The sequence below is a fragment of the Rissa tridactyla genome, chromosome 2 (genome assembly GCF_028500815.1).
Source record: "Rissa tridactyla isolate bRisTri1 chromosome 2, bRisTri1.patW.cur.20221130, whole genome shotgun sequence".
Lineage (NCBI taxonomy): Eukaryota > Metazoa > Chordata > Aves > Charadriiformes > Laridae > Rissa > Rissa tridactyla.
The window spans coordinates 105,346,850-105,361,273 of NC_071467.1; the positions used below are offsets into that span (position 1 = coordinate 105,346,850).

The 14,424-nt window shown below is 37.2% G+C and overlaps 1 protein-coding gene across 6 annotated transcripts; it reads right to left on the bottom strand.

Annotated features, from left to right (window-relative positions):
- Positions 1 to 431: 431 nt before the first annotated feature.
- Positions 432 to 14,395, bottom strand: TRIP13 (thyroid hormone receptor interactor 13). Of its 6 annotated transcripts, none has more exons than XM_054191201.1 (14): positions 14,353 to 14,395; positions 13,774 to 13,876; positions 12,034 to 12,199; positions 11,615 to 11,744; positions 10,284 to 10,339; positions 8,816 to 8,906; positions 7,290 to 7,362; positions 6,213 to 6,276; positions 5,933 to 6,019; positions 5,042 to 5,148; positions 3,848 to 4,001; positions 3,551 to 3,663; positions 2,273 to 2,342; positions 432 to 1,700 (listed from the first exon to the last, which is right to left on the bottom strand). In XM_054191201.1, exons 2-14 carry the CDS (start codon positions 13,863 to 13,865, stop codon positions 1,605 to 1,607), a joined length of 1,299 nt encoding a protein of 432 aa, XP_054047176.1. In that variant the 5' UTR covers positions 13,866 to 13,876; positions 14,353 to 14,395; the 3' UTR covers positions 432 to 1,604. The 6 variants fall into 6 exon arrangements, 4 of the variants coding, with proteins under 4 accessions (XP_054047176.1, XP_054047174.1, XP_054047177.1 ...); XM_054191199.1 differs by lacking the exon at positions 14,353 to 14,395 and adding an exon at positions 14,284 to 14,339; XM_054191202.1 differs by lacking the exon at positions 14,353 to 14,395 and having other exon boundaries at positions 432 to 1,244; positions 1,562 to 1,700; positions 13,774 to 14,339.
- Positions 14,396 to 14,424: the final 29 nt, after the last annotated feature.

The following is a 14,424-nucleotide window of genomic DNA, read 5'->3' on the forward strand; positions in this document are numbered from 1 at the left end:
ATATACACCTGTATTGAACGAATCCTTATTCTAAGTCTCTAAATCTCTTTACTTTAAAAGCCACAAATCCACTATGGACTAGGGTCTGCATAACATTTTTCTTTACAGTAGTCTTTCTATACCTGGCTTTGATGGAAGTTTCTTGCATTTACCAATATTTCCAAAACAATGATCGTGGGGAAAAAGAGAGCACACAATTGCAAATGACTGAATGTTGTACAATCTTCTCACTTCTGTTCCCCCCCCGCTCAACTCCCCTCCTTTTTTGGGGATAGGGAATAATATTTACTAAGTTATTTTCAGAAGTAATATAATGAATAGACACTTAGACAGGCTTAATAAAAAGGCTCTCTCTACATAAGTATAGATACCAAAATAAACATTTACTAGCAATTGACAAGTTATGTGCAGTTTTTTAATGCACAGTTTATAGTGTTCATCAATAAAAATAGCTCATGACAAAATCTTTCATCTCATGCATGTATAGTATAACATTGATTTAAAAGATACAAATTAGGAAGGAAAAAAATGCACTATCATTAAAGTATTTCCAATACCAACAGCTAGGAGGCATTCTTTAACTGGGTATCATCAACTTAAATCTCACTATTTTATCTTCATTTAAGAAAAAATAAACTTCTAATTTGGAAACTCCCCTTACATTTCATTCTTTCAGCTGACTGCAGATAAAATACTTCTAAATACAAAAGAAAGAAGAAGAGGTGATGATTTTGTAACCTATATCATATAGGATATGTATTTACCATATAAAAGTTGACTCTGTTCCTTTAGGAATTGGATGCATACATTTCCTGGCTTTTGCACTACAAAATATTTTTCTCCACAGATGATTTGTAACTTTTATGTCATGTTTATAAAACAAATCAAAACCAAACTTCATGCATTTTAAAGAACCTTTCTTAAGCAGTGTAAGAACCTTTCTTACACAGTGTAAGTTTTCAGTGAGAAAACATGGTCCACTCAGGTTGACGTTCCTTGCAACAACACAAAAGCGCAGTATTACAAAATACAATTAAGTGATCTCTTGATTTTAAACTTTTGAATCTGCTGTAATTAAAAAGTAATACTTGATATTAAATGTCAAGCTAAAGAGATGTCAGTATAAAAGGTCTGAGCCGTCATTGAGCACTTTGAATCCTTCCCAGTTTCATGCTTGTTGTTTCAGCAGCAATAACAGTGCATTTAGGACAGAAGTATCAGATCCAAAGACTGAATTTCTAATGCTATTAAAGATATAAAAAAAATCCAAAGTATAAAAACTGATGCTTGGATAGAAAGTTAGTGATTAACAAACAAGGAATGGAAGACTGCCCACTTCTAATAATTGCAAAAGATGAAAACCGACTTTCAGCAAGAATTTTTTAGAATTCTCTTCTTGGCATTTGAAATAACGCTTTTGAAAAATATGCTGTAAAATTTCTTAATTGTTTATTAATGAATATTTCAAAAAGCTGTATTAGGCATTCCATTTTTTTTAAGGTGTTGACAATTCATTTTACAGATGCATAGAAGTTCCACAGTTTGTATGAAAAATACGTACTTTGCAGAGTTAACAATACAGACAACTATAAATCAGAAGAGTATCACACGCTGTCTGCGAGTTTCTTTCTTTCTTCGAATTGTTTATCTACTGCAAGTGAAAGAGCCTGAAGAAACGTTGTCATTGTAACACTGGGGGACTGAAAATAAGAGAACATTTTGTTAGACACACTAGAGCAACAAGCATGCATAATATTTTACATGCTGATCACAGTATTTAAAAGAGAACTATTTGACTTCCATATTACAAATTTTTCAAAATGCTACAAAACATAAAAATACAGGTTTCTTTTAAAACAGCTAGCATAGTAAAGTCAAAGTCAAGCTCTGTAAAATCAATCACTATTACTGTGGACTTGCTTCAAAAAAGGTTTTTAAGAAATTAGTATTATTTATAAAGTGGCAGAGTTTTCTTTCAGCAAGAAATTATTAGAGAACCAGTATCTATCAATGTCTGCCATAACATTTAATTAAAAGTACAATGCTATTGGACAGGTCAATTCCACACCTCTTCTTCAATCTCATTTTAAATTATGGGCAGCACAAAATTGTTTCAGTCTACAAAGCTGCAGAAACAGTGTAATTTAGCTTAAAAGCGGGGTTTAGGCCCAATCTTTTACTTCTGGCAGTTTCCAAATGTCTTCCCACCTCTCTCAAAACCAACCCAAAATACAATGACTAGAATACACTTAATTGAATATAATAAACTTACTTGAATATAAAGCGCATGTGCTAGGAAAGGAAGTTTTCTCAGGACCCGGCCACTAAGACCTTCACTTCTTCTATAGTAAAACAGAGACAAGTGCAGCTTAAATGCTAAATACCTGCTCTTAAAAGAAGATCTTTAATTTTTCTGTGTTTCTCCCCTAAGTTGCTCTAAAAAACCTCAAACCACAATTCAGCAGGTCACTTGCAGCACTTTTAGCAGAAGCAGGAAGCAAACAGCCGACTTCAGCCTGTTTGAGGCTATACAGTACAGAAAAGCAAGCAAGGGTACAGAAAGAGCATAGTCACGTTTGTCTGCTGAGCTTACATCATGCTCTTCACATCACTGTGCCATATCTCATAAATTCGGGGGAATGTCTACATGGAAAGGGTATGGTACAGACAGAACCTTCCATCCACACTTGGAAGGAATTGAAAAATTTGTTTTCAAGGCTGGACCTCATGGCTACTGCTTATCTCCTTCCCACTATTTACTCACAGCTTCTTTTACTTCGCCTGCTTCGTATGTTTCTATGTCCTTCAAGCACCACTCTGTGTATGTAGAACCCAAACCTCAATGCCTGGAAAAACTTACTTGTTTTTTTTCCACTCCTTACTGGTTAAGACTGCATACTTAGGAACAGACGGAAAACACACTTTCATGACTTAATGAATGTTATTTTATTTTGTTCCATAGGGTCCAGCACTTTGGAAAAAAAACATTGCTTGATATTGTGAATATCATTTTTATTGTTTCAGGATTGTTATGCTGTCATGAAAGACTATTTGTTCTTCTAGCATACTCAGCAAAACATAACACTCTCCATTTACACTTCACTCCTTTCCCCTTTGCTTCTGTCCACTTATATCTTGATGCTAAAACTGACTTAGTCAATTGCAAGGCATTCCAAGACACTCTCTTAGCAGGAACTAAGGCCAATGCTATTTCTGCTAAACTCCATTACAATTCACAATATCCACTGAAACCTAAGGCATCTCACTTATCCAGACAGCAATTTGTCAAGAGGACTTCAAAGGGCAGAGCAGAAACCAGAAGCAGTACTAAGCCAAGCCAGATGTGAGACTAAGAAATGCTGGCAAATCCTGATTGCTTCCACCTTTTGTCCCCTGAAAGGTTTTGCATGAACCTTAACAGAAAATAAGTGAGAGTTTCAGAACTCTAGCTATTATGAAATTCAATTAATCACTTCACAACTCATTATATATATACACATACAAACATAGATACATACATATATATAAAGGTATAATTTCAGAATCTTACCTTGAGATTTCTTTTAGTACAAGGCTTAACCGTGACACATTATTTTCTACAAAGCCTATCATCTCTAGCTCTCTGAGTGTTAGGAGCTGCTGTCGAGGATATATGATTTGACACTAGAAAGAAGAGTTATACACTGTTGTGTGAAAAACTCAGAGATGTTCAAAATTAAACTCTACAGTAAGAGTGGAAATACAGAGAAGGAATGAAAATGGTGTATTTTTGTTATTTAGGAAGTATGACTGAAATGTCAAATTTATTAAAATATGACATTTTACAGTCTTGCTTTCAAAATATTACCTTCATCAGTTCTTCCAAGCAAGAAAGATATATTCTAAATATTGCCGCAGTGGATGGAGGTCCAATGTATTGCTTTATGTCAGCCCTGTCTACAAAGGCCATGTCAATTTTCTCCGTAATATTTGAGGTAGTCAGGATAACTACATTTGGATACCTTCAAGATAAAAGCATATTATTAGGTCACATTACAAGAATTATCTCCTTTTGCAACTGGCAAATTGATACCTTCCTTCTTATGACTTAAGCCATTTCATGCAATAAGCAGACACATCACTCTTGTCAGGCAGCAATTATATTAAATGATCTGAAGCTCTTGGCCAGTTATCACCGATCTATTTCAATGCATAGACTCTTTCTTTCAGCTGTTTTGCAAGTGTCTGTAGTTTCTCCAACCCTGTTTTAGAAGTGATGTACATTAACAACCTAGAGCCTACTGGTATAGTTTCTGCCACACACACACAAAAAAAAGATTATGAAAAGAAGACTTGTAAATTTGAACCTTTAATCTACATGTTTTCCATTTCAATTCAGTGAAAGTATGTGACACATTCTAACTGCAGATGATATTAAAGTGAGCTTAAAAGAGAAATAACATCTCCTTGCTCTAAGAAATGCTGAAAGAACATTCTCAACCAGAGCTATTTTTAGATGAGGCCTGTGAATTTTCACGTATGAATAAGTCACTCACCATTAGTTAGCCGCAAGACAGGGCCAAATTCTAGGGCACCTTTCTTTCTGTGAACAGAGCCAAGTATGCCCCAAAATGGGAGGGAAGTGGCAGGAATAAAACAAGACATAGTACACTGCACTAAATCCAGCACACAAAGCCGACCAAGCATCATTAACAATTGCTTCTTAGCCACGTGTCGTGCAAGTCTGCTTTAGATTGACATCCAGAAGCTGTAAATAGTGAATGAGTGCTTCATTGATCTTATTCTTGTCTCTCCAAAGCAGATATCATGACCAACTGTCCTGCCTCTCTCCCTAGCTTTAAAGGAAGTATACCACCTGTAGATTTGATTGTTCACTCAGTTACATGCAAAATATTCTGTTGGATTACTCCTATTTCTTTTCACAATTAGCACCATTAACAAAGAATAGTTCACTAACCAATTTGGTTTAGTAGGAATTAAGATTTAGCAGGAATCCTGAAATTGTCAGTTACCTTTTGCTGTTGCAAGAATATGAGTTTACCTTTTAATCTGATCTATTTGTGTCAGTACAGCATTCACCACACGAATAGCATCTGAAGGCTCTGTGCCTGCCTTGAAGGCACTGCGGGCTGCTGTGAGGCTTTCTACCTACAAAAAAACAAACAAACAAGAAAAAATACCAGCGATCATAAAAAAAGACACATAAAAGATTGCACATTTGGAGTGCTGGCAGTAAGCAAATAACCCAGACAATGCACCTTCAGATCCTTGTGTCTGGTATCTAAAGATTCATCTTCAAAATCTTTTGTTAAGTAGGAATTTATAGGGAGAGGGAAAGAAATGTCATGGAGGCAAAGTGTAGTGAGTAAAATTCTGGTTTAGAAACGAAGGCTGGTTTTCATTTTAATTAAATTACAGGATGAGGGGACATACACACAACAGAATAATGAATACATTGACTTTAGAATGAGCTTCCCCATAGGAACTCCAATATAACAAAGCTAATAAGGTACATACTTACTAAGTTGCTTATGTATGCAAGTCTGAAGAGAATCTAGACAATGAAACGAACTGTAATAATGCTTTTTAGAGCTTTCCAACACAGTAAGAGTATAACTAATACAAATCTAGGCTACTTTGAAGTTTAAAACAATACTCCATCTCCACACAGCACCAAGGGAATTTCCACCAAGAAAGGTTTTGCTTCATTTTCAGCTGGAATTTGCCTGCTAAATCATTCTGTGTTCCTCCCAAACATTTCAAGACTGCAGTAGTCAAGATTAAAATTCACTCTTCTGCACAAAGTTATGTAACTTACAAAAAAGCATAAAGATGCTTTTATTGTTCTTTACAAATAAGCATTATCACAGTTCCCTCCCATCAATTTACTTTCTGCTAAATTTTATGTACCTCAACACTATTAGAATCATACCTCATCGATCAGTACGAATACAAGAGCATCTTTGTCATCAATTAATTCTTGAATCTTCTGGAACATCTTGGTTACAAGCTTGCCACTCTATAAAGAGACCATATGCTTATGTTTAACTATTTTCCTTATCACACAACTTTCCAAGCCTTACCATATTTAAAGATGGAAATTTATTCTGAGTAATCTTTGGAGCACACAGTTATTTTATGAAACAAGCTCAACAGAAAGACTGTAATTTCTAAAACGCAAAGTCTACTTAATTAGCTACATCAATACATACCTCAGAAAACCATTTAGAGAAAAGGCTATGGCTGTTTATCTCAATTAACTGTCCATATCTATACCTAAAGTATGAAGGGAAAAACAAGTATCAACTCTACTGTAAATAAAAGTCAGTAATATCATTAACTTCTGTAAGTCTCATTCCCTTCACCTCAACCCTGTAATTCTGTGAATTAGTGTAATTAGTATTTTAAATTACTTACTTTTAAAAACATAATACCTGTTTTTAGTTTGTCATTTCCAGAAATGTGTCTCACTAGAATTCTTTATATTAAATTGCTATCAAAATTCCTTCCTTAGAGCAGGTGGTATTTAAATATAGTTTAAGTAACAGTTACAATGCTAATGGCCTCTTTCTTCTGTTCTTGTAAGATTTAGTCAAGTATATAAAGAACACATATAAAAGCATGAAGCTTATTTCCTTAGCTCTGCATGCATATCCTTAGGACAAAACATCTCAACCACACTTTATATCGCCCATGTTTATCATAAATTCAGCTTCAGCTAGAGTCAGATCACTCCAGTTATTACAGTTTATGTCACATCTAGTATTTTATATAACATTTATTTTTTATATAAGTTTGTTAAGTTGCTATGAAGTTTAAGGCTAACCCTTATTACTCGTCTAATATACAGACAGATCTCTGTAGACTGTGGCATTCAGACAATCCAAGTAAAAAACAAACTGGTTACAAAATCACTACCTATTAAAAACAGGTTTTCTTGACCATGAAGATACAAACAACAGGCTCATTACTCTATGATCCTTTCCCCTTTAATATTCCTTGATGTGCAATATGAGCACAAGCAAATGACGATATCACCACTGGAATTTGGTTTACGTACCTGGGCACAAATAATTACACATTTTAAAAGGCACTAAAATATCCTAACCGGTGTCTCTATCAGATCAACTTTACTGTTAGGTAAAGGTAGCCAGGTGCACTATAAAAGAACTATGAACATTAGCACTTGGCACCAGTTACTTGAAATCAAATATTAAATATCTTTGTGCTACTGAAAAAGAACAATTAACAATAGTAAACTAAAGTGAAAAATTTCCAAAAACGATCACCTGTATGACAGTCGAATTGTCAGTTTCTGAGCCAATGCTTTACAGAGAGAGGTTTTACCAGTTCCAGGAGGGCCTGGTTTGAAATCAAAGCCATACATTATACAAAATCTGCATCAGATTGTTAATTACATGTAACACCTTTTTAACTACCGTATTTCATTACAACACTAATTGTAGAATAAAACCACAGCAAACAATGATTGTATTTTGAGACTACAGTCCTACAGCTGAAAATTATATAAATTCGAGCTCAATTATTAGTATAGGTAGCGTAATAGTTTGTGTGCAGACACCATAAAGTTAAAATATTCAACAGCCACAGAAGCAAAGTGTATCACCCTAGCCAGGCTTATGCTTATTAGCAGTCTCAAAAATCAGTGCTATGCCTAAACTTATGTCTTCCGGAAATATACTCTTCTAACATGCAAAACAGAAACACATGACGCCCAGTTTGATCAGCTGTCCACTTTCCCAGAAATCTCTGTCCTGGGGCAACCCAGAGCATCTTAGGAAGTAAGCTCTGGGACAAACCTTCTGGACCTGGCTTGACGCTTTATGGAAGAGCCACACAAACTTTCTCCAAACAGACAGGTACAAGCATAGTTAAACAGAATATGAATGTATGGAAGTTGATGTGTGGGTGCTAAACAAACTAATAACATCAATCAGATGACAGTGCTTCCATTCAAAGCCAGTACTGCCATTATAGCGTAAATGTATTTTGCACTACAACAGTTGTATATTTCCCAGTATTAACTTCTTTGTGATGACAATAATGAGCTCATTTCTAAAATTAAATATATCTATCATAGATATATTGTTAACAGTCTGAAATAGTTTTCCAAGCAACATCCTGCAGCTTCTAAACTGATAAATAGTTATAACTTAAGCATAATCAAGACTCACAACAAACATTTCCACTATGACCTTATACTTTTTGAATACCAGTCTTGATGACAAAATTGTAATTAATCAATAGCAAGCTGCATTTTGCAAGAAAATAGATGGAGTTGATACTAATCTTGTTTATGGTATAACCTCCAGTCAGCTATGACTGAATATTATGGCTTCACTGAAATAGTAATAACTAAATTAGCAAGAGTACTGCCTTCATAGTTGGCAACAGAACACACAGCATTAATAACACAACACATAGATTGATTTCCCAGTTTCCTCTAAAGTTTTTATAAAGCGATAACTAAACAATTTTTTTAATACTGCAATTGAACTATAACTAATATATGGCTCCTAACATCCTCAGTATCTGCATTATTTTTGCACTTTATAAAAAAAACACAACCACTTAAAAAATGTAAATTTAAAAAACAACTATTGTCACTGCATTATAAGTTTCATTGATTTGATTCTGACATTACATTTCATCTAAATTTGTATTATAGAGAGAATACTTCTCTCTGGTGCTTTTGGATCATCTAATTTCACTACGCAGAAGTGCAATAGAAGTTTTTTCAGAAAGAAAGTATAAACAGATGAACAATGAATTACTTAAGACAGATATTTTTTACCATGCAGCAAAACAACTCTGTTCCACGATATCAGGTTGCTGTCAACATTTTTGTCAGAAAATAGTAATGTTGTCGTCACATAATCAAGTAACTAATTGAAGAGGAGAAAGAGAGACATACAAATTAGAGTCATATCAGCAAATACAATTACAAATACAATACCACTTCTTTCTACCAACATACATGTACAGACAACAGTTCTATAAGCTCTGGCAGTTATATCATTGCAACTTTTGATGAATGCACAGAATCTTCAAACTAGAAAATGACCCCATGGAACTGTTTTGTTTCTTCTGACATTTAAATTAAATGTCATTAAATGTCAGCAGTCAAATGGGAGCGCGCAGCCTAGTCAAATCATTCAATGTGCATTTGTATGAACAGTAACAGTGCTGGCTGACATTACTGCAAAGCCAATGAATTGTCTAGCTGCTGCCAGAAACAGAGTTAAAACTCCCTTCCCTTCCACCTAGCCTGCACCCACTTCTGTTACGTGACCATGAGCTATGGCCACAGTGGACCAAAACCAGGTGGAAATTAGCCCATTACACATTAAGTTCAACACTTTTAGTGATTTAGTTTCCTCAGTTAGTTTACTGCAAGGTAACAGGAGTGCCAGTAGAAGGGAAGCACTGCAAATACAGCTGATAGCAACACACTTCTCTTTTAGCCATAGCAAGCCACCAAAGTTGCCTTATCTTTAAAAAACCCCGACACCAAAGACACAACAGATCTTTTGGGACCTTCACGATGGAGAAATAGATAATTGATTTCAAAGAATGCTATGTACATTTTTTCTAAGCCTCTTTGAAGTTATTTTTTCTACCAATTTTCTTCCCCCCTTCTAGAAAAACATGCAATTAATGAGCCTTAAAACAAGGTGTAGTATTTTAATAAAGTGAATTTCTACTCTATTCTACAGAAAATTAATTGTTTTCTTCACGGAGGCTGATGAATATATCTGAAGTAGAAGTGAAAACCTTCTGAGAAGTTTTAAGCTGTTACCAAAACACCTCCAGCTGTTAAATTTATGATTTCTGTAAAATAAGCCAACGCATATGAAGAAATTCTTTAATTTGTGGGATGAGCATCACTGAATCCAGTTTCACAAGGAAGCTAAGATTTTTTGCAAAGCTGACTTCACAGTAGCACATATTGATGTATGTCTGAGATAAGATGTTTAATGTCAAAAAGTCAGCTCTGCCTTCTTTTGTTAAGTGTACATCAGAGAAGTATGGAACTATCAAAATTACATAGAGATTTTAATAAGAATATACAGCTTTGCGACATGGCTAAGACTATCCTACCCTTCAAAATATTTAAGTGTAATAAGTAGACATCAGAATTCTTTCTTGAGCAGGTGACTTTCAAGTAACTTCCCCATGGGATGCAGCAAAATTCAAACAGGCTACATTTCAACTCTTACTTCTCTTCAAGCAATTTTAATTGTTATGCATTTTCAACTTACGTGTGATTTTACTTCAGTGTCATATACAAGACTTTCCCAAAGGCCATGGAATTCAGCTGCAAAAGCAATATATTATATACCTGCTTAGGATAAATCAATCTAGGAACTTGTAATCTACCATTACAGCACAAAGCAGTTTTCAAATTATTCTCAACGAAAATTAATGATTAAGAACATATTTATGAGAGCAATTAAAATATATAGAAAGAAACATATGTATTATTTTTCTCAAAATGCAAACACTACTTTCTAACAGACAAATTCAGCAGTTTCACAACTTCTGTTTCCTCCAATAATTGTGAGGAGAAATTAATTTTCTCAATATCTTAACATGAAAGGAAAAATACCATTCTTTTCCATTTCTGTAGGAGATGAACCTACATTTCCTCAAGATAAAGAGCTATGAAAAGTCGGGGTGGAAGGAGGGTCCTAAGCCCAATTTTATCATTCACCTTTTTTTTTTTTTTTTTTTAACATCAACATGTAGAGGATGAAAAACAGCAAGTAGCTGAATAATGCGTAAAAAAATAAAGTTGTAATTTGGGTATCAAGCATTTCTAGCAGTTAGTTTCTAGCAACAAAAAACAACTGAACAATTACAAACCACAATAATATGGGAATAATGTCAAAGTATCAGATTTAATTCTTCATGAAGAGAAATGTAATGGATAGCTAGGCTTTTCACAACACGGAAAGAGCAAGAAACGTCTCAGAATTGCTTTCTCTTTGAGCTTAAGCTTACACCTGTACTTCTCCTTCCAGGTGCAGAATCCAACTTCTCCAAGCACAAGATAGTAACAGGGAGGCCACACTCTATTGCAGAGTGTATTCTTCTTTTCAGAAGATTTTTTTTCAGGACTCTAAATCTCTTTAGTTTGTTTCAAATATTATAAACAAATACAATACAAACTTAGTTTGTTTCAAAGGCAGCACTGTCTTGGGGGCTAGAAGCCAGCATTGGGCTCTGGAAAATGAATGTTTAAACTGATGAGTTTCTTATGGCTCTCCAAATACACATTTGGAATGCAGCTTATAGGGTTAAAAATCTGCATGCTTCTGATTATGACTATACATTTTATTCCATAAGACCAGTTGCTTCGACCCATCCTCAAGTATTACAAAAATAAAGGATGTGTTGTGGAATCACCCGTAGTTCAGTCAAAACCATAAAGAAGAAAGCCCAAATATATTGGTTCCTTCGACAAAGGACAAAGTTAAACAATACATACAAATAATACCTTTAACAGGTAACCCTGTAAATGCTTTTAGCCTTTTCAAGGTTTTCTTTCATTGCAATTGCTCTAGACCTTTCAGAAATATCACGTAGGTACCTGCTGGTAGCACCCAGTGGTTAGCTGCAATGATATCCTCATTCTCTTCTTCCAGGTTTTCAGAGCTCGGTCCTTCTTCATTCAGATGAAAAATATGAAGAGAAAGACTGCTTTTGCTCAAGTCAATAGGCTAGAATGGACATAAAAAGACTTTTAATACATCACACTTCTCATTCAAATCTAATTATAACATAAGAAAGTTACCGTTCTGAGCTAGCATTCAGCTTTGAAGCCTACTACTTGTTTCAGACCTTAGTGTAGGCCCAAACCCCTTTTCCTGGTTATACCAGTCGGCCTAATAAAAGATGCTACATCATCTTATAGTCCTTGTCTTGCTTATGTCTGTAGTCTATCACTAGTCTACCTACAACTAGATCATATGCATATGAACACAACTGTACATTCTTGACCGTGAATACCTGTCTGTCCTTCAGTTTCAGCTCTGTGTCTACAATCGAAACGGACTGCACATTGCTGTTAAGGAAACCATCATCAAACTCTGTCCACTTGTAATCACCAAATACAACGTTATGTCTGTTCAACAGCTTTAAGACACTCATCCTGATATCTTCTTTCTTCGCCGTGCTAACAACAAAGAAACAGCATTATTTATGGCATTGACATTTACAAGGAACTAATATCAGAGTGCTTTATTTCATACACGAAGCCTATATGGAAAACAGCTTCCATCTCACAATCTCCCCAGCTCCCCCCCTAAAAAAAACAACAAAAAACCCTACAACAAACCACCCCAAAAAAACCACACACCTCCCCAAAAAAACCAAAACCCACTCAACCCCCGTAACATTCTACAGAAAAAACCCTATCAAATTCAGTTTGTTTGCAAAAGCAACAACTTTAATACTCATTTTTTAATTTGTGTGTTAAAAGACACAAGCCAAATAATACTATTTGCTCTGTTTGCAGTCATATAGGGGACATGGAATGACATAGCTAGACGATTTCAAGAATGGAAATCGCTTATGCAATCTGACTGCATTTCACTAGGTGAAACAGAAAAAATCACAGCCAAGCTACTGGACTGATTTGGTCCACTTAGTTTGGAAGCTCTATTATGCTTTCATGCCTGAGGACAGCTGACGCCTCAGGATGGGGACACCTTATAAGGAGAATTCCAGTAAAAGACATAAAAACTACAGGAAAAGGAATATAATTTTAAGATTTCAGAAAGGCTTTAACTTAATTTTGCAATTTCAGTGATGCATTCCCAGTGTGAATTCCCAGTTCCTTAAGTCTGACAAAAAGAGAGCAGTGGATATTTTACATCTTGACTTTAGCAACCTTGGACACACCCTCCCATAGCTTTTAGATAGCCAAACTGGTAAGGTAAAGACTGGATAAATGGGACAACAAGGCAGCTGGACCGTCCAGTTCAAATGGTTGTGATTTGTAGTACAAAGACTAAACAGAGCTGTCAGTAAGTCACGTGGGGAAAGGCGGGGTGACGCTGTCAATATTGGGACCAACAGTTTTTACATCTTCATTTACACCCTGGACAATGGGATAGAAAGCAACTGCAGCAAGTTTATGGATAATACCAAAGCAGGGAGAGCTGTCAGTATACTAGAAAGCAGGGCTGCTATTCAGAGAGACCTCCTGAAGGTCTGTTTCTCCATCTCCTGCCTAGACAACAGTACAGACCAGAGACCAACTGGATGAAAAGCAGCTTTGCAGAAAAGGACCCAGGGTTGCCTGGTTGGCAACCAAAAGGTCCCATTGCCAGGTTGGCAATGAGTCTGCAGTGTGCCTGTGCTACAAGTAAGGCAAATCTTATTTTAGGCTGTACTAGTAAGAGTGCAAACATTAGGGAAAGCGATTCTTTCCATCTGCTGTCTGTTTGTGAGACCACATCTGGAGCACTGTGTACAGTTTCGGGCTCCACTGTACAAGAGACAATGATATCCTGGAGCAAGTCCGGAATATGGCCACCAACTCGATTATGAGACTGGATCACATGACACACAAGTAGAAGCTGAGAAATGGGTTTGTTCAACCTTAGGATGCGACACCTGTGTGGAAACTCATGGGGGAGTACAGAGAAGGCAGAGCCGAGCGCCGTGCGCTTTTGTAGGTGCGTCACACAAGGACAAAAGGCAACAGACACAAGTTGCAGCAAGTAAAGTTCTGATCAGAGAGACCTGCTTGATTTCTGATGAACTTCCACATGGATTTGCACGTTGTCACACACGTTTGGGAGCGCTTGCTTCAAGTCCACAGCGGCTTCATCCATCCTTCTCGCTCCTAGGGGGAAAGCAATACCAAGGAGATGGAAGCTTTCAGCGACCGTTAAGCGGCAACAGCACAACCAGTCCTTCCCGGCACGGGAAGCGCTGTGCCCCGTCCAAGTGCCCCCGGCGGGGACCGACACTTCCCTCCCTCCCTCGGGAGATGGCGACGCCAGCCACGGGACAGGCTGCGAGCGCAGTCCTCCCTACTGCGGGCCTCCACGGCGGGGACCGAAACACCTCACACCAGACACGGCCCCGAGAACGGCGCGCCGCGATCGGGAGACACGGGTCCGCCCGGGGAGCGGCGGGACCGGGCAGCTCCTCCACCCCCTCAGCACCCCGACTGCTGCGAGGGCTGCGCCTCCACCGCGCGGAGAGTGAGAGAGACCCGTCTCGAGCGCAGAAGAGAACCTGACGCACCGGGACGCCGCTGCCGCCTTTTTGAAAGCGGCGGGCTGGCGAGCGCAGGCCCGGCCCTCCCGCCCTGACCTGGATTTTCCTCCGCGGCAGGCGGAAGGAGCCCTTCCTTCCGCCCAGAGCGCTTCCGGGGGGGGGGAGGGG

Coding starts and splice junctions, on each gene's coding strand:
- TRIP13 (XM_054191201.1), bottom strand. CDS start 13,865: ATGGATGAAGCCGCTGTGGACTTGAAGCAAGCGCTCCCAAACGTGTGT. Junction 7,363..8,815: donor CAGAGTTGTTTTGCTGCATG/GTAAAAAATATC, acceptor ATTTCAAACCAG/GCCCTCCTGGAACTGGTAAA. Junction 3,664..3,847: donor GCTTGGAAGAACTGATGAAG/GTAATATTTTGA, acceptor TCTTCTTTCTAG/TGTCAAATCATATATCCTCG.